This window comes from Phyllostomus discolor, chromosome 3 (assembly GCF_004126475.2).
Source record: "Phyllostomus discolor isolate MPI-MPIP mPhyDis1 chromosome 3, mPhyDis1.pri.v3, whole genome shotgun sequence".
Taxonomy (NCBI): Eukaryota; Metazoa; Chordata; class Mammalia; order Chiroptera; family Phyllostomidae; genus Phyllostomus; species Phyllostomus discolor.
The window spans coordinates 191,741,731-191,758,103 of record NC_040905.2 but is presented as its reverse complement, the minus strand read 5'-3'; the positions used below and the strand labels follow the sequence as shown (position 1 = coordinate 191,758,103).

The 16,373-nt window shown below is 46.1% G+C and overlaps 1 protein-coding gene across 2 annotated transcripts; it reads right to left on the bottom strand.

Moving 5' to 3' along the window:
- Positions 1-3,565: 3,565 nt before the first annotated feature.
- Positions 3,566-11,594, bottom strand: TAL2 (TAL bHLH transcription factor 2). Of its 2 annotated transcripts, none has more exons than XM_036021999.1 (2): positions 11,509-11,594; positions 3,566-4,367 (listed from the first exon to the last, which is right to left on the bottom strand). In XM_036021999.1, the coding sequence occupies exon 2, from the start codon at positions 4,355-4,357 to the stop codon at positions 4,040-4,042; it is 318 nt and encodes a 105-aa protein (XP_035877892.1). In that variant the 5' UTR covers positions 4,358-4,367; positions 11,509-11,594; the 3' UTR covers positions 3,566-4,039. The 2 variants fall into 2 exon arrangements, with proteins under 2 accessions (XP_035877892.1, XP_028387877.1); XM_028532076.2 differs by lacking the exon at positions 11,509-11,594 and adding an exon at positions 11,413-11,502.
- Between the last annotated feature and the right edge of the window lie 4,779 nt (positions 11,595-16,373).

The window sequence follows — 16,373 nt, the reverse complement described above, 5'->3', positions numbered from 1 at the left end:
TCCTGGGTTGTTGTGTTTTTTTTTTCAAATTATCCAGAGAAGGCAATTCAACAGCTTGCTTCATTCAACTACCAGGGAATTCTTGAGCTCTGGAAACCAAATTCTTAGAGTATAAGTTATTTGGTAGATTACAAAACTCACTAAGGCGCATGTAAAAAGCTAGTGCACAGTAAAATCTCCTTGTGATAGGTCCTTAGCAATAAAGAGAATAAAATGGAAAGCGTGCCTGTTCATAGTAAACTCCAGGAGTCGCAGAAGTACATGCTCAGTTTCAGAGACTTTGGCCCAGCTCACTGTCACCTTTTAACTACATTCATTCCTTAGCATTTTGTAGCACCTGCCCCTTTAAATCCCTCATTTTGCACTGCCTCTGAGATTTCAGATTCCCTGCTTATCTTTGACCTTTTGATTTAAGGATGTGACTTTTAACTACCCTTTGACCTGTGGGTCAGCAGTTAAGCTGTCCATTCTCCCAGACCCCTTTCATCTTTTGCCTTTTCGAGAACAAAGCCTGTTGTGTGTAGCTGATACACAGTGTGGCCACCTGGAACCATTCTTAGGTGATGAGCCTCCTGAGGCAGGTGCTGCAAGGGCCATGCTGAAGGGATATAATGAGAAACAAATGGTTAAGGAGAGCTTTAGACTTTGGGTCTCTCAGTAAAATTCAACCTGTTCAAGTCTCACATCCATGCCACCTTTTACGGGAGGCTAGAGGAGTATTCTTATCATTTGGAAAGTGAGGTCACTTGCAGGGTTAGATGTTAGATAGAAACTGTCACTGTGTCAAGGAGATCTGAGCTGGGGGACAGGGGACAGATTATACCCAGTATCTGAAGCACAGGGTGGAGGAAATAAGTGCCAGGAAGGACATGAGGGATGCTAAGGAGGGCGAGGGTGGACTAAGTGGTGGAAATCTAGGAGGACTTTCTGTAAGAAATGATGTTTAAGATGAGCCGAGCTTGCTGAAGGAGTGGTGTTTCAGAAAATTCATGAAGGATTTTGGCAGGTGGAATTTGGTGCAGATGGAGGGGTGAGTAGAACAAAGGAGAGTGGGGACATTCATACAAGCAGATGGGATCACAAGAGTGAAGTCGGAGGTATTCAAAGCGGGGCAAGTCCGAGGAGGACCGGCAGGCGAAGTGGTTTCGTTAGTATGTACAGCACATTGAGGGGCATCTGGAAGGTGAAGGGAAGGAACACACTGGGGTCAGGTGATGCAGGGCCTGGTGTGCTGGGGCGCAGCACTTTTTCCCAGACTGAAGACTGTGGGGGCTGTGGGCGTTCAAAGGCAGAAGACTGGCTGTGAGGGTGAACTGAATGGGTGGATGGCATGCTTAGTTAATAGGTGAAATTCTTTGTAAAAAAAAAAAGAACAATTTCTTTTCTTAATTTATTTTCAATAAATTATTAGTTAAATAGTACATTAAAATCAATGGTAAAATATCACAAAACAGATAAAATCTTTGGTTGATACTTCTAACCACATTCTACAAAATAGAATAATTCAGTTTCGATAAAAAGTCATGGAAGATCATGGAGCACTATTGAAAAGAGATGAGTCTAATCATAAGGTCCTTGTCCACTTTCAGTCTTAACATATTTTGTGACCGAACAAGGCTGTAGGAAGGTCGGACGCTGGGTCAGGAGACCTGACACCGGGTTTCTACTAACTGCCCGAGGGACCACTGCAAAGCCCCTTCAGAATCCTCTGCACCTGTTTCCTCCTCTGTCATATTAGAATTAGCCAATCTAAAAGATCTATATAAATAAATGGACTTGTTTATACTTGATTTCCAGAAGTTTCCAGTGGTGTCCTTAGCAGGGCAAACATTTGTTTTCACGTAACAGAGTAGCAGAGCTAATGTGATCCGTCTAATTTCTTCTGTTGGGCCCAGGTGATCCACAAAGAGATGTGCCATCAGTGAGCTACAACACGTTTGAACTATAGATTCTCGCTATGGCAATCACCAAGCCTTAACTATATGACACCAGGGAGGACTACAGAGTGACATTTTTATTAGCTTCCCATCTTACGAATGATACCTTGCCAAGGTTTTGGTCCACATATATCTAAAATTCCTTTGGACAGTCATTTTAACCTAACACACAACTTGATATACTAAAATCCAAGCTTGCAAAAGAAATCATGTAAAGGTCAATTACATGAAGTAATATATTAAATGTTTATTCACTTATCAAAGGGATTTCTTTAAACAATTACCCCCTTCACCTCGTTTAATGATAACTTGATTTCTTTGCAACTTTTTAGGAGCAGCCTGTTACCTTTCAGGAGAAGATGCTTGGCACCTTTCCTTGGCAACATGTCAAATGAAGTTCATACAGAAATACTGCCATAGTGTGATTTTGATTCATACCAGATGAGAGAGTAAGTAATGTTGCTAATTGACAACTATCATCAAAGCTTCGGTTGTCTGGGGACAAGCTTGAGTCCACCTCAACTCATGGGAAAGAAATGCACCCTGCAGGGAAATCCCACGGTCTCCGTGCTTGTGCGTTTCCCTGGACCATTCTGGGCCCATGGGGAAGTGAACTGAATGCAGCTTAAAGAAAGGAACTAGAGGGAAATGCATTGCTTCTGCTAAACACAGTGTGCTATGCTGTATAGCGTGTGATGACAGAATGGCCTTGCTATTTGGGGAAGTGAGATTTGACGGGGCCTCATCCAACCTTCTTCTGACTACCAAACCAAAGTGGCTCATTTCAACCTTTCATAAATCAAATATCTTCTTTCTAGAGGGGCTGGAATTTAAATTCCTCTATTGTGTGTATGCTGGGAATCCATATTGCAAACCCATCCATTTCCTTCTGGTGGTTCAGAAGGTTTTAAAACCAATGTACCATCAAGAACTTTGGGGAAATAAAATGTCCCAGAGACAATCAAATGACATTATTTGTATTCTGGACTCATCTATGGAATTCATCTCCGAATCCAAGCCCTGTCGGGGGGGCATACAGTGCTGAGTTATGCCGCATCCACACTGTTCCCTTGACCTGTGGGTACCATGTTTTCCAGTGTAAGATTGAGTGTAATGCTCCATAGCAGGGAAGACAAATTACAAATTCATTAATTCATTAGGGTCTGGTATGACAGTCCTATTGTCTACTCTAAATCTTTTGTTTAAACTAAGCTCTCTGTTAAATGAGTCGTTAAATGGTAATGTTTGGATTTTCATAATTATATTTGAATGTTATGGGTGTTAAATCAGCAGGAACTCAGGCTGAATTAGAAGTATTAATATATGACATGTGAAACTGAGGGCTTAGGTAACCTATTTAAGCTGCTTTTCATGAGAAAACTAGGAACTCTAATTCATAAATGATCAAGTCCTTGCTTCTCACAGATATAACCCACCATTTGGCTTTAGAGATAACACATACAGGAATGGCTCAGTGCAGGTAACACCTCACATTTCTATAGAGATCAAGGACGCAGAGCCCTTCCACAGGCATCTGTTGCATTCCTGTCATCCTCACATGTCAGGATGTGAGGGTCTTTTCTCCACAGATTTTCCCACAAGGCTGCAGGACATTTTTTTTCTGCCAGGGCTATCTTTACACTCGTCAACCTGAGGTAACTTATTTTGTTCGCCCTTGATCAAACATGCTACATTTTTCAAAACCAACTTTAAACTATATTCTGAGGGCACCATTTTCTACTCATCTGAAATGCATTGCAAGAAAACTTCTTCATTATAGCTGAAATCATATTGAGTGAAACAGTGATTTTCAAACCTGTTTGGAACCTATGATTGTTTTTCCTTCAAACAACATCTTATGTAGATCTTAGATATAGAAAACAGACAGAAACAGGCCACGTTGCCTGAAGCCCCAAGGGTGATGGACTCCAAAGCCACCTTCTAATGGCCTCCTTGCTGCTGTCTCTCAGCCACCTCCTACGAAGCTTAAATTCATGCCTCACAAATTAGTCATCACGTTGACTCTCCAGCATGCACAGGGTCATTGACAGCAAGTGACTTCTGAACAAGAGTTTCCCGGAGTGATGAGAGTCAGAGCCACACTAGGGGATGTGGTGGCTTGGGCCAGGTGAAGGGACCTGGTAGTCACTGAGTAGAGTCCTGTCCGGCAGGTGGGGTCCTTGGGGGAAGAGTCCCAGAATGTTTCCCGGCGCAGCCACTCCCGTTGGCTGCAGGCTTTGCTCCCCCAAGACCTTGACCAAGAAGTTGATGTACCTCATTGCCAGGCGAAGCGTCTCGTTTTTGCTCAGCTTCTTGTCTGGAGGGTGAGTGGGGATGAGCTTCCTCAGCTTGGCAAAGGCGCTGTTGACGTTGTGTTGCCTCCACCGCTCCCTGGAGTTCGTGAACATGGTCCTGGGCATGTCTGAGCTCCTGAGAAGGGAGAGAGAAAGGGCCCAGAGGGCCAAGACCCAGTGAGAGGCCTGGTGGGGATCACATGTCCTGCCAAAAACTTAGATGCTTGATCTTCCTGACCCAGATTTTAGGAGGAAATTCATTTCCTCATTTGCAGGTTTTTGAATCCTCCTTTGGATAAGGGAAGAAAACGTGTCAGAAGAAAGGGTAAGGAAACACTGTATGTATGGCCTTTGTCTTTCTGGTTGTTTTAAAGCCTCCATGGACTGGGTTGTTTTATCCCAATACTAACATTGTTTCCCTCACAATCAGCTCCTCCTAATTTTTTGGAATAAGGCACAGCACAGGATTGAGTATGTGTATAGGACTGACTAACAAAATACATATTTAGCCAATGGAGAGTTGAATATGGATTCTTTAGATTGGACAAGAGCTAAAATATCCACGAAACCACATTCGCAGGATGATGAACAGGGTGATGAAGAGTCTTGAAAGCCTGTTGCAGGAAGCACAGAAGTGGGGATATTTGGGGTGACTGAAGAGGAAAGACCAGGGCCAGTGGGGGTGACAAGTGGCATGGATGCTGTAGAAGACATCCGGGCCTCCCTGCAGCTCCATTCATGTGAACTCTCCAAACCTAGGACACTGACTTTCCTCGAGTATGGCCAAAAATCACTGCGCCATTTTTAACTCTTGGAATCATGGCCCCCTTTGTTCAGTGGTTCTGATTGACCTGTGTCAATGGGAACATTTTTGATGCGGCAGACAACAAGCCAAAGCCCAGGGCCCGACAGCTGGGTGCTCTGGGGTCCCAGCTGTCAGCTGGCCGCCTGCTCCCCCTCTCAGCTCCCTTAGCAGCAGGCCCCTTCCGGTTCCCCAAAGAGTAACGCACATTCCTAACTCCGCCCCTCCACACAGGCCACTCCCTGGTCCTTGAATTCCATCCTCACTCTCCTTGCCTGGTTCTACACATTCCTTAAAGAGCAGCTCAAATCCTCCTTTTCAGTGAAGCCGTCCAAGCCATTCTAGAGCCCTCCTTGCCCTCTCCTCACTGAAGTCCAACAGCCCTTGGTGGGAAACAAAGACTCATAGGAGAATTAAATAAATTAATATGTGTAAGTCACTTGTAACAGTGCCTGATGCACAGTAGTTGCTATAGAAGTGTTGATGAATAAATACAACAAAGCAATAAACATATTTATCAATAAAAATGACTTTGTAGGGACAGTATTGAATGTTCTTTGAGGATGATAGCTTCTTCTTCTATAACCAAGTCTGCTCTAATCTCTTGCTTCTTGGTGCCTTTGTCCTTTTATTTTAACCCTTGATGGAGACCTACTTTGTGCCAGGCCCTGTGCTATGGGCTAGGTGTGTGGCCATGGTTGGACAGCATACTTGCCTTCGAGGAGCTTATTGGGTAGTTGGTGAAGGGGGCAGCACATACATAAGCACTTAAAAATCACAGCACCGCCCCGGCTGACGTAGCTCAGTGGATTGTGTGTGGGCTGCGAACCAAAGCATTGCAGGTTTGATTCCTAGTCAGGGCACATGCCTGGGTTGTGGGCCAGGTCCCCAGTGGGGGCCACGTGAGAGGCAACCACACATTGATGTTTCTCTCTCTCTCTCTTTCTCCCTCCCTTCCAGTCTCTAAAAATAAATTAAATATTTTTTAAAATATCACAGCACCAAGTCCCACACACTAAGGGCCAACTCCAGAACCATACTGCTGACTGCAGAAAGGTAAAAAAGGATCATATCAAGGTCAAAGTAATCAGGTCAGTGCCATTGAACTTTTCCTAAATTCTGCCTTACTTTTATTTTCATGAGGATATGAGTTTGTGGGTAAACACGCCACATACCTAAGTTATATATAAAGCGTCAGGTGGAATGACAGGAGTTCAGAAGGTGCCTCTCAAAATGCCAGCTTCCTTTCACAACTGCAGGAAGGAACTGATGATTAAAAGTTGACATACGTGTTAGCAAAGTGTGGGCCCGTTTTACTTGAAAAGAACCTAAAGAAATGACTCGTGGAGGCTCCAGTGAATTGTGAGAGAGCACATCCTTTTCTAACGCAAAACACAGGGAGCTTCTGCCTCAATTGTTCTGCTCCAGCTTGGGCTGCTCACTGGAATGACCCAGGCTGCACCACAGACCAATTAGATAAAAAACTCTGGGGGCATCAGTAGTTTTTAAAACTCCCCCAGTTGATGAGCAGGGTCCCCCAGGAAGCAAATGCTAAATTGGAGTTGGATGTGCAAGCAGTTACTTGGGGTAAATGTCGGTGAAAGATAAAAAGGGAAGAGGCAGAACTGGGCAAAGAAGCCCTTAGGACTGCAATGCGCATCCGACGCCCTAGAAAGGAAAGCAGGGAGGAGGCAGGACTGATCAGAGAGCCTCTGCCTGCAAAGTGGGTTTGAAAAGGGGGCATTCCACCAACAGGGAGCTCTGGAGCAAAGGCTGCCTGTTAGAGGAGACCCCACTGGACAAGAAATAGCCAGACCCCGGTGGCCCTGCCATATTTAGCACTGGCTGGACCATCCTGAAGGCATGGCAGCTGAAAGCTATTGGCTCACTGAAATCCTTGCAAATGAACCCCAAGTTCTTTCCTAATGTGAGATCCAAGCCCCACGTACTTCCATGTGATCTCAGTGTGGTCAACTCTGAGAACCAATGTTCTACTCTCTGGGTGGGAACACTCAGATGCTGAGCAAAACTATGTTTCATAAGGAAGCAGTATAGTCGCATACCAGACACCTGCCATCCTAGAGGAAGGTAGAGCAGTACAAAACCAAAGGGAAAAGCCACCCTTGCCCTCAGAAGGTGTGTGTGCTAGTCACAGCACTGAACACTAAGTGGCCGGGAGGCACGCCATGTCAGGTCACCTGAGGCTCCGTGCCTCAGCTATCAGGTGGGTTGATGGCACCATTCTCTCCTCACAGGGCTGTTGTAGGGATTAAGTGAGTACTGCATGTGAAGGCATCCTGTGAACTGCACAGTAAGGAGAACAAGAGCAAACAGAGCACCTGCTTTGTGCCAGCCACTGTTTCTGTGTATGAACTCATGTTCATTCACAAGCATGCCACGCTGGTTGCCGGGAGAGTGCTGAGGACATTGCTGGGATTGGCCTAGGGGTGGAGGATGTTCCAGAAGTTACTTCACTATACAGTATACTTCCATAGGAACCCAGGGAGGATGATCCCAGTTAACTGGAACAAGCCACTGTCTTACCACCAAGCCCTGACTCTATAGGAGTCACATATCTCTGGAGACATCCAAGTAATGGTTCAAAGCATAGGCTCCAGAGCCAGCCCCTGGTTTGGCTTCCACCTCTCTTCCTCCTTGCTGTGTGACCTTGAGCAACCTCTTAACCTCTCTGTGCTTTAAATGCCTCATGAGCAAAGGATGACTCAGCCTACTACCTGTGAGCACACACACAGGTACGTAAAGTACCTGTGCAGTAGTGCAGTGTCTGGCACACAGTAAGTGCTCAATAAATGTCAAATGATTACAATTTTTCACTACAAACAAAAGAGAGGAAAGTAAATGTTCATTGTAATTTATTTTTTTCCTAATTAAGAAGCTACAGTGCAGTGGCATTATTTATGTATTTGTGTGCTTCACTCTGTAGGAGTGTATGGATATGTGTGTGTGTGCATGTGAATGTGTGTGCACATGTACATGTCTATGTGGATACAGAGCAAAATATCTGGAAGGATTCAGGCCAAATTGTCAAAAGGGCTTTGTTAGGGGAGGACAGTGGTTTAGGGGAAGAAAGAAAACTTCAGTGCTATTTTACATTTTTATAATGAGAAAGTATCCATGTATTATTTGCTTCATAATAGAAAAAAATAAAGTTTATGGGCTTTATATAGAAAGACTTGGCATTGAATCTCAGTTCCTAATTTCCTAGTTATATGACTCTGAGAAAATCAGTTAACTTCTTTAAGCCTCAGTTTTCTTTTCTGGGAAAATGGAAACGAAGCCATCCCCAGGGTTGTCCTGAGGACTGAGATACTCTACAGAGTATATAAATATATCAGTGAGACACTATGTGGCTGGCACATGGGTGCTCAATAAATACAAGGATTATCTTCCCTATATACATGAGAAGTGTCATTACTCCAGAGAATGGCAGTTTTCAATCACCTATATGCCCCCAAGACATGGCCACAGCCAGGTTCTCATCACCTTTGCAGCGCTGGGTTGCAGAGTCCAGTGCTGCCCTGGGAACCGGGTGGGCGGAACCTCGGCAGCCTCCTCCAACCAGCCACAAGGTCCATTTCCTGTCTCTGCAGAGACACTCCCAGTTGGACCCCTGGTCCAGTTACAATCACGCACCCTGCAGGCTTCGGCATCAACGCTCACTGATACTGCGTGCCAAGCACTGTGCTGGCTGCAGATGCTGAGGGGCCCGCCCACTGCCTGGGTGACACAGAGAGGGAGGCATAGGGGCCTTGCAGCAGAGAAACAGCACCTAACTCAGGCATTCTGGGGGCCTTCCCAACTAATGGGGTGGACCCACTGATCCCCAAGGCCTCCTTCTACTCTGAAATGCCATGGCCAATTATCTAACCTAAACCACTTCTAAATAACCTGGTGGTTAGTTCTACAATAGAAATACGAGTGTTGTCAGAACTTCACCCAACTGCACCTCCAGCGGAAAGTTTGAACCTAAATCAGGAGGATTTTAAGATAGAAAGGAAACCATCAAGCTTCCTCCCAGCAAGGCTGGCTGCTTTGCCGCAGGACTCGGGAGCAAAGTCACTTTCAAGCTTTTTTTTGTCAAAGGAGGGTTTAGCTCATTCACTAAGTCAACACTAGGCCTGTGGGGGGTCTTTTCAACCTGGGAAGACAACGATTAGGCAGGATAAACTGTTCTCTTCTAAGAGGGCAGGGTTCTATTGTGCTAGCAGCAGACAGAGAAAACGTGAAGACAAGCCTCTGAAATGAGCCTGCCATCCTAGGAGGTGCTGAGCAATTACTTGTTGATCTATCCTCGAGTGTGTCACTCTCCTTCTCCATAGGGGGAAATAGAAATCAATGATTTAACAAGCTGGAAAAACTCAAGGCAGAGGTCCCTGGGAAAGCACCGAATTGGGTGAGAAACACACAATGCAATATATAGATGAGGTATGGCAGAACTGTACTTGCAACCTACATGGTTTAATAACCAACATCACCCCAAGACACTTAATAATAGCTTTTTAAAATTGTATTTAGTCTTTTTCCAGTTACGAGGACTGACTGATGCTAATTTTGACTTCAGAGTAATTTAAGAGCTTTAAAAAAAAAATACACCAGATGCCACAGAATCAGGAAACAGATCTAAGGGTCAAAACAGGGGTGGAGCGTTTTGTCGCAGGTCACACAGGGAACCAGTGGCAGAGCCTGAGTCCCAAGCCTGGGTGTTTCTGTGTCTGTGTCACCACCGACTCCTGCTCACCCGGGGTCCACTCCTTCTCTGTGCCAGGGACCCTCTGGGCAGTCTGAGGACACCTGGGGAGGGATTTCATCTCAGAACGGAGGCTTTAAATACATAAAGTCGAAAGCCCCTGGTTCTCTTCTCAAAATAATGATTTTAAGTGCATTCATTAAAATACATAGACACATAAGGTAACCAAGCATACTTCATAGTTGTTAAAAATAATTTTAAAATTATACAGTGATACATGTGCTTTGTTTTTTTAACATTAGGTTTATTACCATAATCTGTACATAGTGATATGTAAATTATTTTTTTTCAAAATATTTGCAATGTCTGTAACATGAAAGTATCTATGATTTTTATTGGTGACAAAGTCACCAGGGCTGCTCATACCACTGTAGTTTATCACCCATGTCCGTAAATAAAGGAAAGGCTAAGTTTAGATTAAACATCAGTGGAAATAAAGAGGTAACTTTTTCCCAACTACATGGGCAGAACCCCGGAATTCCATCTACATACCCCTGGGCGCATGGGTGTTACCACCCGATAGGAATGCCTGGACAGGAGGAATGTCGCAGTAGACAAACCTCTGTTTTTATTGTCGCCATGGAAAGGAACAGGTTACTAAAGAAAAGAATGACAATGATGCCCCCAGAGAAGGTGACTAATGTCCCCAGTAGGAGCTGCTGCTTTTTCATGCTGGCGACTCCTGGACACAGCCCAGGTCATGCAACGTGGACACAGGAGGACACACCTCCGGTGGCCTGTCCAGGCATTCAGACTTGCATGGCTCTCTTTTGCCAGACCTCACACTCCCCTTCCTGGCATGCGGTCGAGTGTATTTGTCTCTTCTGGCATCTTGAAGAAAGTAAGTAAAAACACTCCCCAGAAAGCGGAACCGGGAGGGCGGTGTCTACCGCTGCCTTAGTGGGAGATGCCCAACCTTCAACGCCAGGCACGGCTTTGCCTTTGGGAATGTTGTGGAAGTAAAACATGTTCACGTAATTAAAAACAATCAAGCAGTACACGAGTTCATAAACTGAGAAATGAAAGGCCCCTTACCGATCTCATTCCCCATTAGTAGCCAGTTTGGTATGTACTTATATACATTATACATATCCTTTATAAGTACTATAAAAATCAAAATACATGTGATTATGCAGGTGACCGTTCTCATTAGATAACTCTGCATGGCGGTGTGCTAAATAAGTTTATTTACTGTGAATACCAGCTTTGGGTGCGCACCGGGAGCGCCACCCGTTCCAAGCTGCGCTCAGCAGCGGCCCCTCGCCGCCATCCCCACCCAGCCCGCCGCCCCTGCCCTCCTGGGTTCCCGACTTTTCCCCATTTCTTTTCACAAACTTTGCTCCCCCAGCCTGCAGTGCCGTGCCTTGTGCACAAGTAGTTCAGGCGGCCAGGAAAGCAGCCCGTTCTCAAGTTTCGCACCTGCCAGGTGTTCGGGAGTCGCTCGCCAATATGCAGGAGTTCCCAAAGGGCACTCAAAAGTGCCCCGGCGGAGTGTCCCTGGCATCTCACATCAAATCGAAGCGGCCCGCCAACACGCGCCAGGGAACCTGTCAGGCTCCCCGGAGCTGTGCCACCGCCCCTGCCCAGCCAAAAACCCCCAGGTCTTCTCACCGAGTTGATTCCTGCCCTCCCGGGCGAACGCGGCTCGGGCTCCGGGGCTGCGCGGAGGACCCTCTGGCCCACTTTCCCCGCCCGGAGTCAACGCACCTCCTCGCCAAAGCCCGGGGCCGCGCTCAGTCGTTGTCGTCACCCGTGTGTACTCCCTCGTCTAGACGCCCGCCGCCGCCTTTATAGGACACCTCTCTTTGTTAGCGAGGCCCGCAGGGCCCCTTCCCTCCCGGGACTCCAGCCGGCCCCAGCCCACCCCCGTGCCGCCACCGCCCCCCCCCCACCCCCCTTCCCTGGCTTCCCCGGACCAGCCCTCTCTGTGCCCTAGCAAGAGGGCAGAGGTGGAAGGAGAACCCCGCTTTGTGTAAGGCTTGAGGGCGGGAGGGGTCCTGCCACCCACCTGGGCTGCAGCTCCAGCCCCTGCGTGCAGCTTACCAACCCTCTCCAATGTGTGCAAACCTCTGAAAGTGCCCGATCCTGAATTCATCGGATGTCAGTTATCTAGGTCCCTGCAAGTCTCCAACTGTACTCCCGAGAACCACTTGCTTCAGAAGCAGGGGTGAGGGGAGGCAGATCTGGACACCCACAACCCAGACCCAACAGAGGAGGTTTTCACGAGGGCGGGGTGGGGGGAAGGATCTGAAATTGGCGTTTTTACTAAGTACCAATAGACATAAAGACGCACGATGACTTGCATCACTGCACTGGACACATTCCAGGATGTGTTCGTCAGATTCCAGGGCCCAGCCGGGATGTGATTACTCCAGTGGCCTTTCTGCTTCTGCACTCGCTTCTTTCCATCTGTTCTCCAGCATCACTCTGAGTGATCCTATAAAAACTCAAGTCAGATTCCGTCACTTTCTGCCCAAAATCTTTGGGTGTTTCCATAGTTCATTCGGAGTGAAACTCAAGTCTTTACGTGGCTCTGGAGATGCCCTTTACCTGAACTGTCTGTTCCTTCTCTCCCTGGGTCTATATAGCTCCACCCACTCTCACCTCTGTTGTTTTAGAAACACATCAAACACTGTCCTGCCTCAGGGCCTTTGCACTGATTCCCCTGCCTGCAACACTCTTCCCCCGAGTTATCTACACAATGTTCCCCATCCCTTCCTTTCACTCATTCCACAGGTTCTTACTGAGTGCCTGCTAGGCGCCAGTGCCTGACCTAGGCAGTGGGCACACAACGTCAAACAAAACAGGCACAAATCCCTGCCCTCAAGCAGCTGCCATTCTTCAGGTCTTTGCTCCAATGTCACCTCCTCAGTGAAGGTTCTTCCTCTTATCACAACACCTGAAATTGCACCTTCACACCCACAAATACTCTCCACCTCCTGCCCTGCTTTATTCTTCTCCTTATCACTCATCATCACTTAGCGATATTTTATAATACTTATTTATCTTGCTGTCTCCTCCCCAGCCCCAGTGAACTGGGCTGGTTGATTAATGAATGAATTTAGTAATGAATTTCTAGGCATCTAGGAATATGCTGAATGACCCAGCATAGGATTTGACACAATAAATTCACAAATATACCACAACTTAGTAGATAGGAACAAAGGGCTCTGGAGTTGCACACACATATTGAAATCCCTGGTCTACCCACTGTGCTCCCAGGAGAATTATGTAACTGCCCCCTACCTCAGTTTCCTCATCTCTAAAATAGGGACAATGAAGTGCAAGCAGACCTGACTCACATGTACAAGCGATTGCTGCCTGGTCTCAGGCATGAGAACGCCCTGTTTGGGGCTGCTCCTTTGGCCTGGAACCCATGGAGCACACCCATAGCCAACCACGACCCTCACGTAACATGAGTGAGGAATCTGGGCTGTTTGTCCCTTTTCTCAAAAGAAGGGTGAATAAAGTTCTTGTGACCAATACAAAGGCTGTTACAAGAACTGCAGGAAGGTGAAGAAAACTGTATCTGCTTTCAAGGAGTTCACAGCCTTTGGGAAGGAGAGGACATGACAAAACGGACCGAATACAAGACAGACAGTCCTGAGTGCCAGGGAGCACGACATTGGGATTGCAGAGGCAAAGCTGATGGCTGGAGGGTCAGAGACAGCTTGTGGGAGGGACGACATTTATACTAGGCCTTGAAGCAGTGCTGCCTCTGTCTGACATTTTTGGGACTCGGGACAAGGGTACAAATGCAGAATCCTGACCCAACCCCACCCCCATTTTCCCCTGCCCTCCAGTTCTGTCCTGCTCTGTAAAGGGCCTTGTGTATATGATGCAGACCCCCAGCCCACAGGGACCTAAGGAAGAGCACTCACTGTGCAGGCCCTGACCATGGAATCAGAGCCACTGGAGCAGAAATTCAGAGGTCCTGAATCCCCGGAGTTTGGTCTAAATTCCAGGGTCCCAGATACCCAGAGTGTGGTCCAGAACATGGGACATGGCAGCAGGCAGGTGCTGGAGGAGGGCCAGCTCGGGGCCGTGTGAAGCATGGAACCCAAGGCTGGGAGGGGAAGGTTAAATGGGAATCACACGTGTAGGAGTGGGGGGAGAGGGCCATCCATGGGAGGGCAACTGTGTGCCTCGAACACGGGAGTAATTAGATTCACGAGTTTCAAAGCTCATTCTGGTGGCAGAGCCAAGAATGGATTGGTGGGTAGGTCGGAGAGAATCGGGCAGCTTGTACATAGGCACACAAGGGGCCTTTATAACCTAATACGTGCAGGAAACACGGCCGCTTCACCCTCCTAACACCCTTCTGTCTTCTCTGAGTGCTGTGGAGGGGCAGTGTGGCCTCATGGAGCCCATGCCTTTCCATCCTGCCCTGCTGCATCACAATATGACAGAGCACTATTTGGGATTAAACCAAGAACCTAGCTTTCTTCTTAGTCAAAAACCTATGAGGTAATACATTCTCTTAATGGCATAGTCTACAGCTGTAAAAAAGAGTTGTGGCAACTGAGTGGCAAGATCACATGCTAAGTGAAATAATAAGTATAAAATGGCATCTGCGTACAATTGGCCCAGGACTGAGAGACAGAGTGAGAACCACAGAGAAAGGCGCACGATGATGTTGGCACACGGGAACCAGAGTTGACATTTGTTTTCTTCTCAGAACTCTTACACAAGAGTGTTGGTTTTAAAAGTTCTGAAATGGGGAAACATTTGGATGCACCATTCCACTAGTAGTGATTATTGGGAGCGATGGGTCCTCTCTGGTCTCCGTCTCCCAGTGTGGAGAGTTTAGGGGCTAGGCCCTGCAGGGGAAGGGGTTGAAGTAGGAATTTACATAATCCGATTATTGGGGGATTAGGTTTGGGCAGCTAAATGCCTCTGTGTGCTTGAGCTAAAACCCTTACTATTCATGGCTCTCACCGCCCCCTGGAGAGACTGCACCTGCGGGCTCCTGGGGAGGGAGGAGTGGGTTGGGGAGGGAAGGGTGGGCTGGGGAGGGAAGGGCAGGTCACTCAGAGAGCTTGGGCTTTGTCGGGGTCTGGTTTTACTGGCTTAATCGATCTGTCTGGGTCAGCCTGTGAGCACTGGCCCCTACTCCTGTGTGCGGGCACTGTCAGCTTTAGGAAAGACCAGACCTGAGGTTTTCAGAGAAGATTTCTGTCAGCCCAGAAGGTTGTGGGCCAAGGTCATTTGGCTGGAGGTCATCCAGTCTTAAAACTCCCTTCCTTCCTCATTCTTAGCCCCTTCCCAATCTTCAGTGCTGCATATCCAGGCCCCTATGTCTCTCCGTTCACTCATCCATCCACCCATGGAACCATCCCTTCTTCTATCTACCCATTGTGGGTGCACCCACCAATGTATTCATCACCCCACTCAGCTGGTTCTTGATCGTTAATAGAATGTGCCAGTAAATCCTTCTAGATAGGTTTTGTTCCTTCAGGAGTTCTACCTCATAAGTCATTTTTACTGCTTCGACATTTTCTGAATTATTAATCAAATGTTACAGATAGTTACTCAATGATTTAAATAAAGTCTCCATATCTGTTTTATTGCCTTGTTCTTCATGTTCTGTGTTCATGACCTCTCTCTTCTTGGTTAGCTTTGCAGAAGCTTGTACATTTTATTGGTCTTTTGAAAAGGACTACCTCTGTGATTCATCATTTTTATGATTTTTCTAATGCATTAATTTCTACTGTATCTCTACTAAATCTGCTCCTTCTCATTTGCTTATGTTTATTTTGTTCTCTTCCCACCTCCCATTCTTAGATTCAGGGTTTATTTTACTGTTTCATTCTTTCTTGTCTAGTAAGAAAAGCATTTCTGACTATGATTTTTCTTCTGATGACTTTAGTTTCGATGTGCAGTATCTTTGCTTCCATGATGATCTGTGTTACTTACCATGGGCAGCATCTTTGTCATTAGTGTCTAACATCGGTTGTTCATTTAAAATTTTCTTTTAGAAAGTGTTTTTTAATTGCCTTATTGTTGTAATTTTTGGTAACCATTTGCTATTAATTTCTAATTGTACCACACTGTAGTACAATTAGAAATTAAGTCAAAGATATGCCCCACACATTTTTTGCTTTAAGACTTACTGAGATTTTCTCTCTTTGATAAAACATATGATCAACTTTCATAAATATTCCGTAAGTAATAGTAAGACTAATCCATAAGAAATTAGTCAAAGATATGCCCCACACATTTTTTGCTTTAAGACTTACTGAGATTTTCTGTCTTTGATAAAACATATGATCAACTTTCAAAAATATTCTGTAAGTAATAGAAAAGAAGGTACATCCTCTGTTTCAAAAATAAAGTGTTTTCTATACACATCCACTAAATCAATCCTCTATATTCTTGGGAGTTTTGGTCTATCTGACCTGTTAGCATTGTGTGAATGTATCTCTGTACTATTTCATGCCTGTTGCTTCCTTTCTGGTTTTCCCAGGAGTGCTTGCTTTGGATCCTTATACATTTGATGCACTTCATTTGACACAAAAGCTCATGGAAGTTTTGCTAATTTAGAGAATTGTACCCCATATCAATATAAAATG

Bases quoted from the DNA above. Each gene is read 5' to 3' on its own strand.
- TAL2 (XM_036021999.1), bottom strand. From the start codon at position 4,357: ATGCCCAGGACCATGTTCACGAACTCCAGGGAGCGGTGGAGGCAACAC.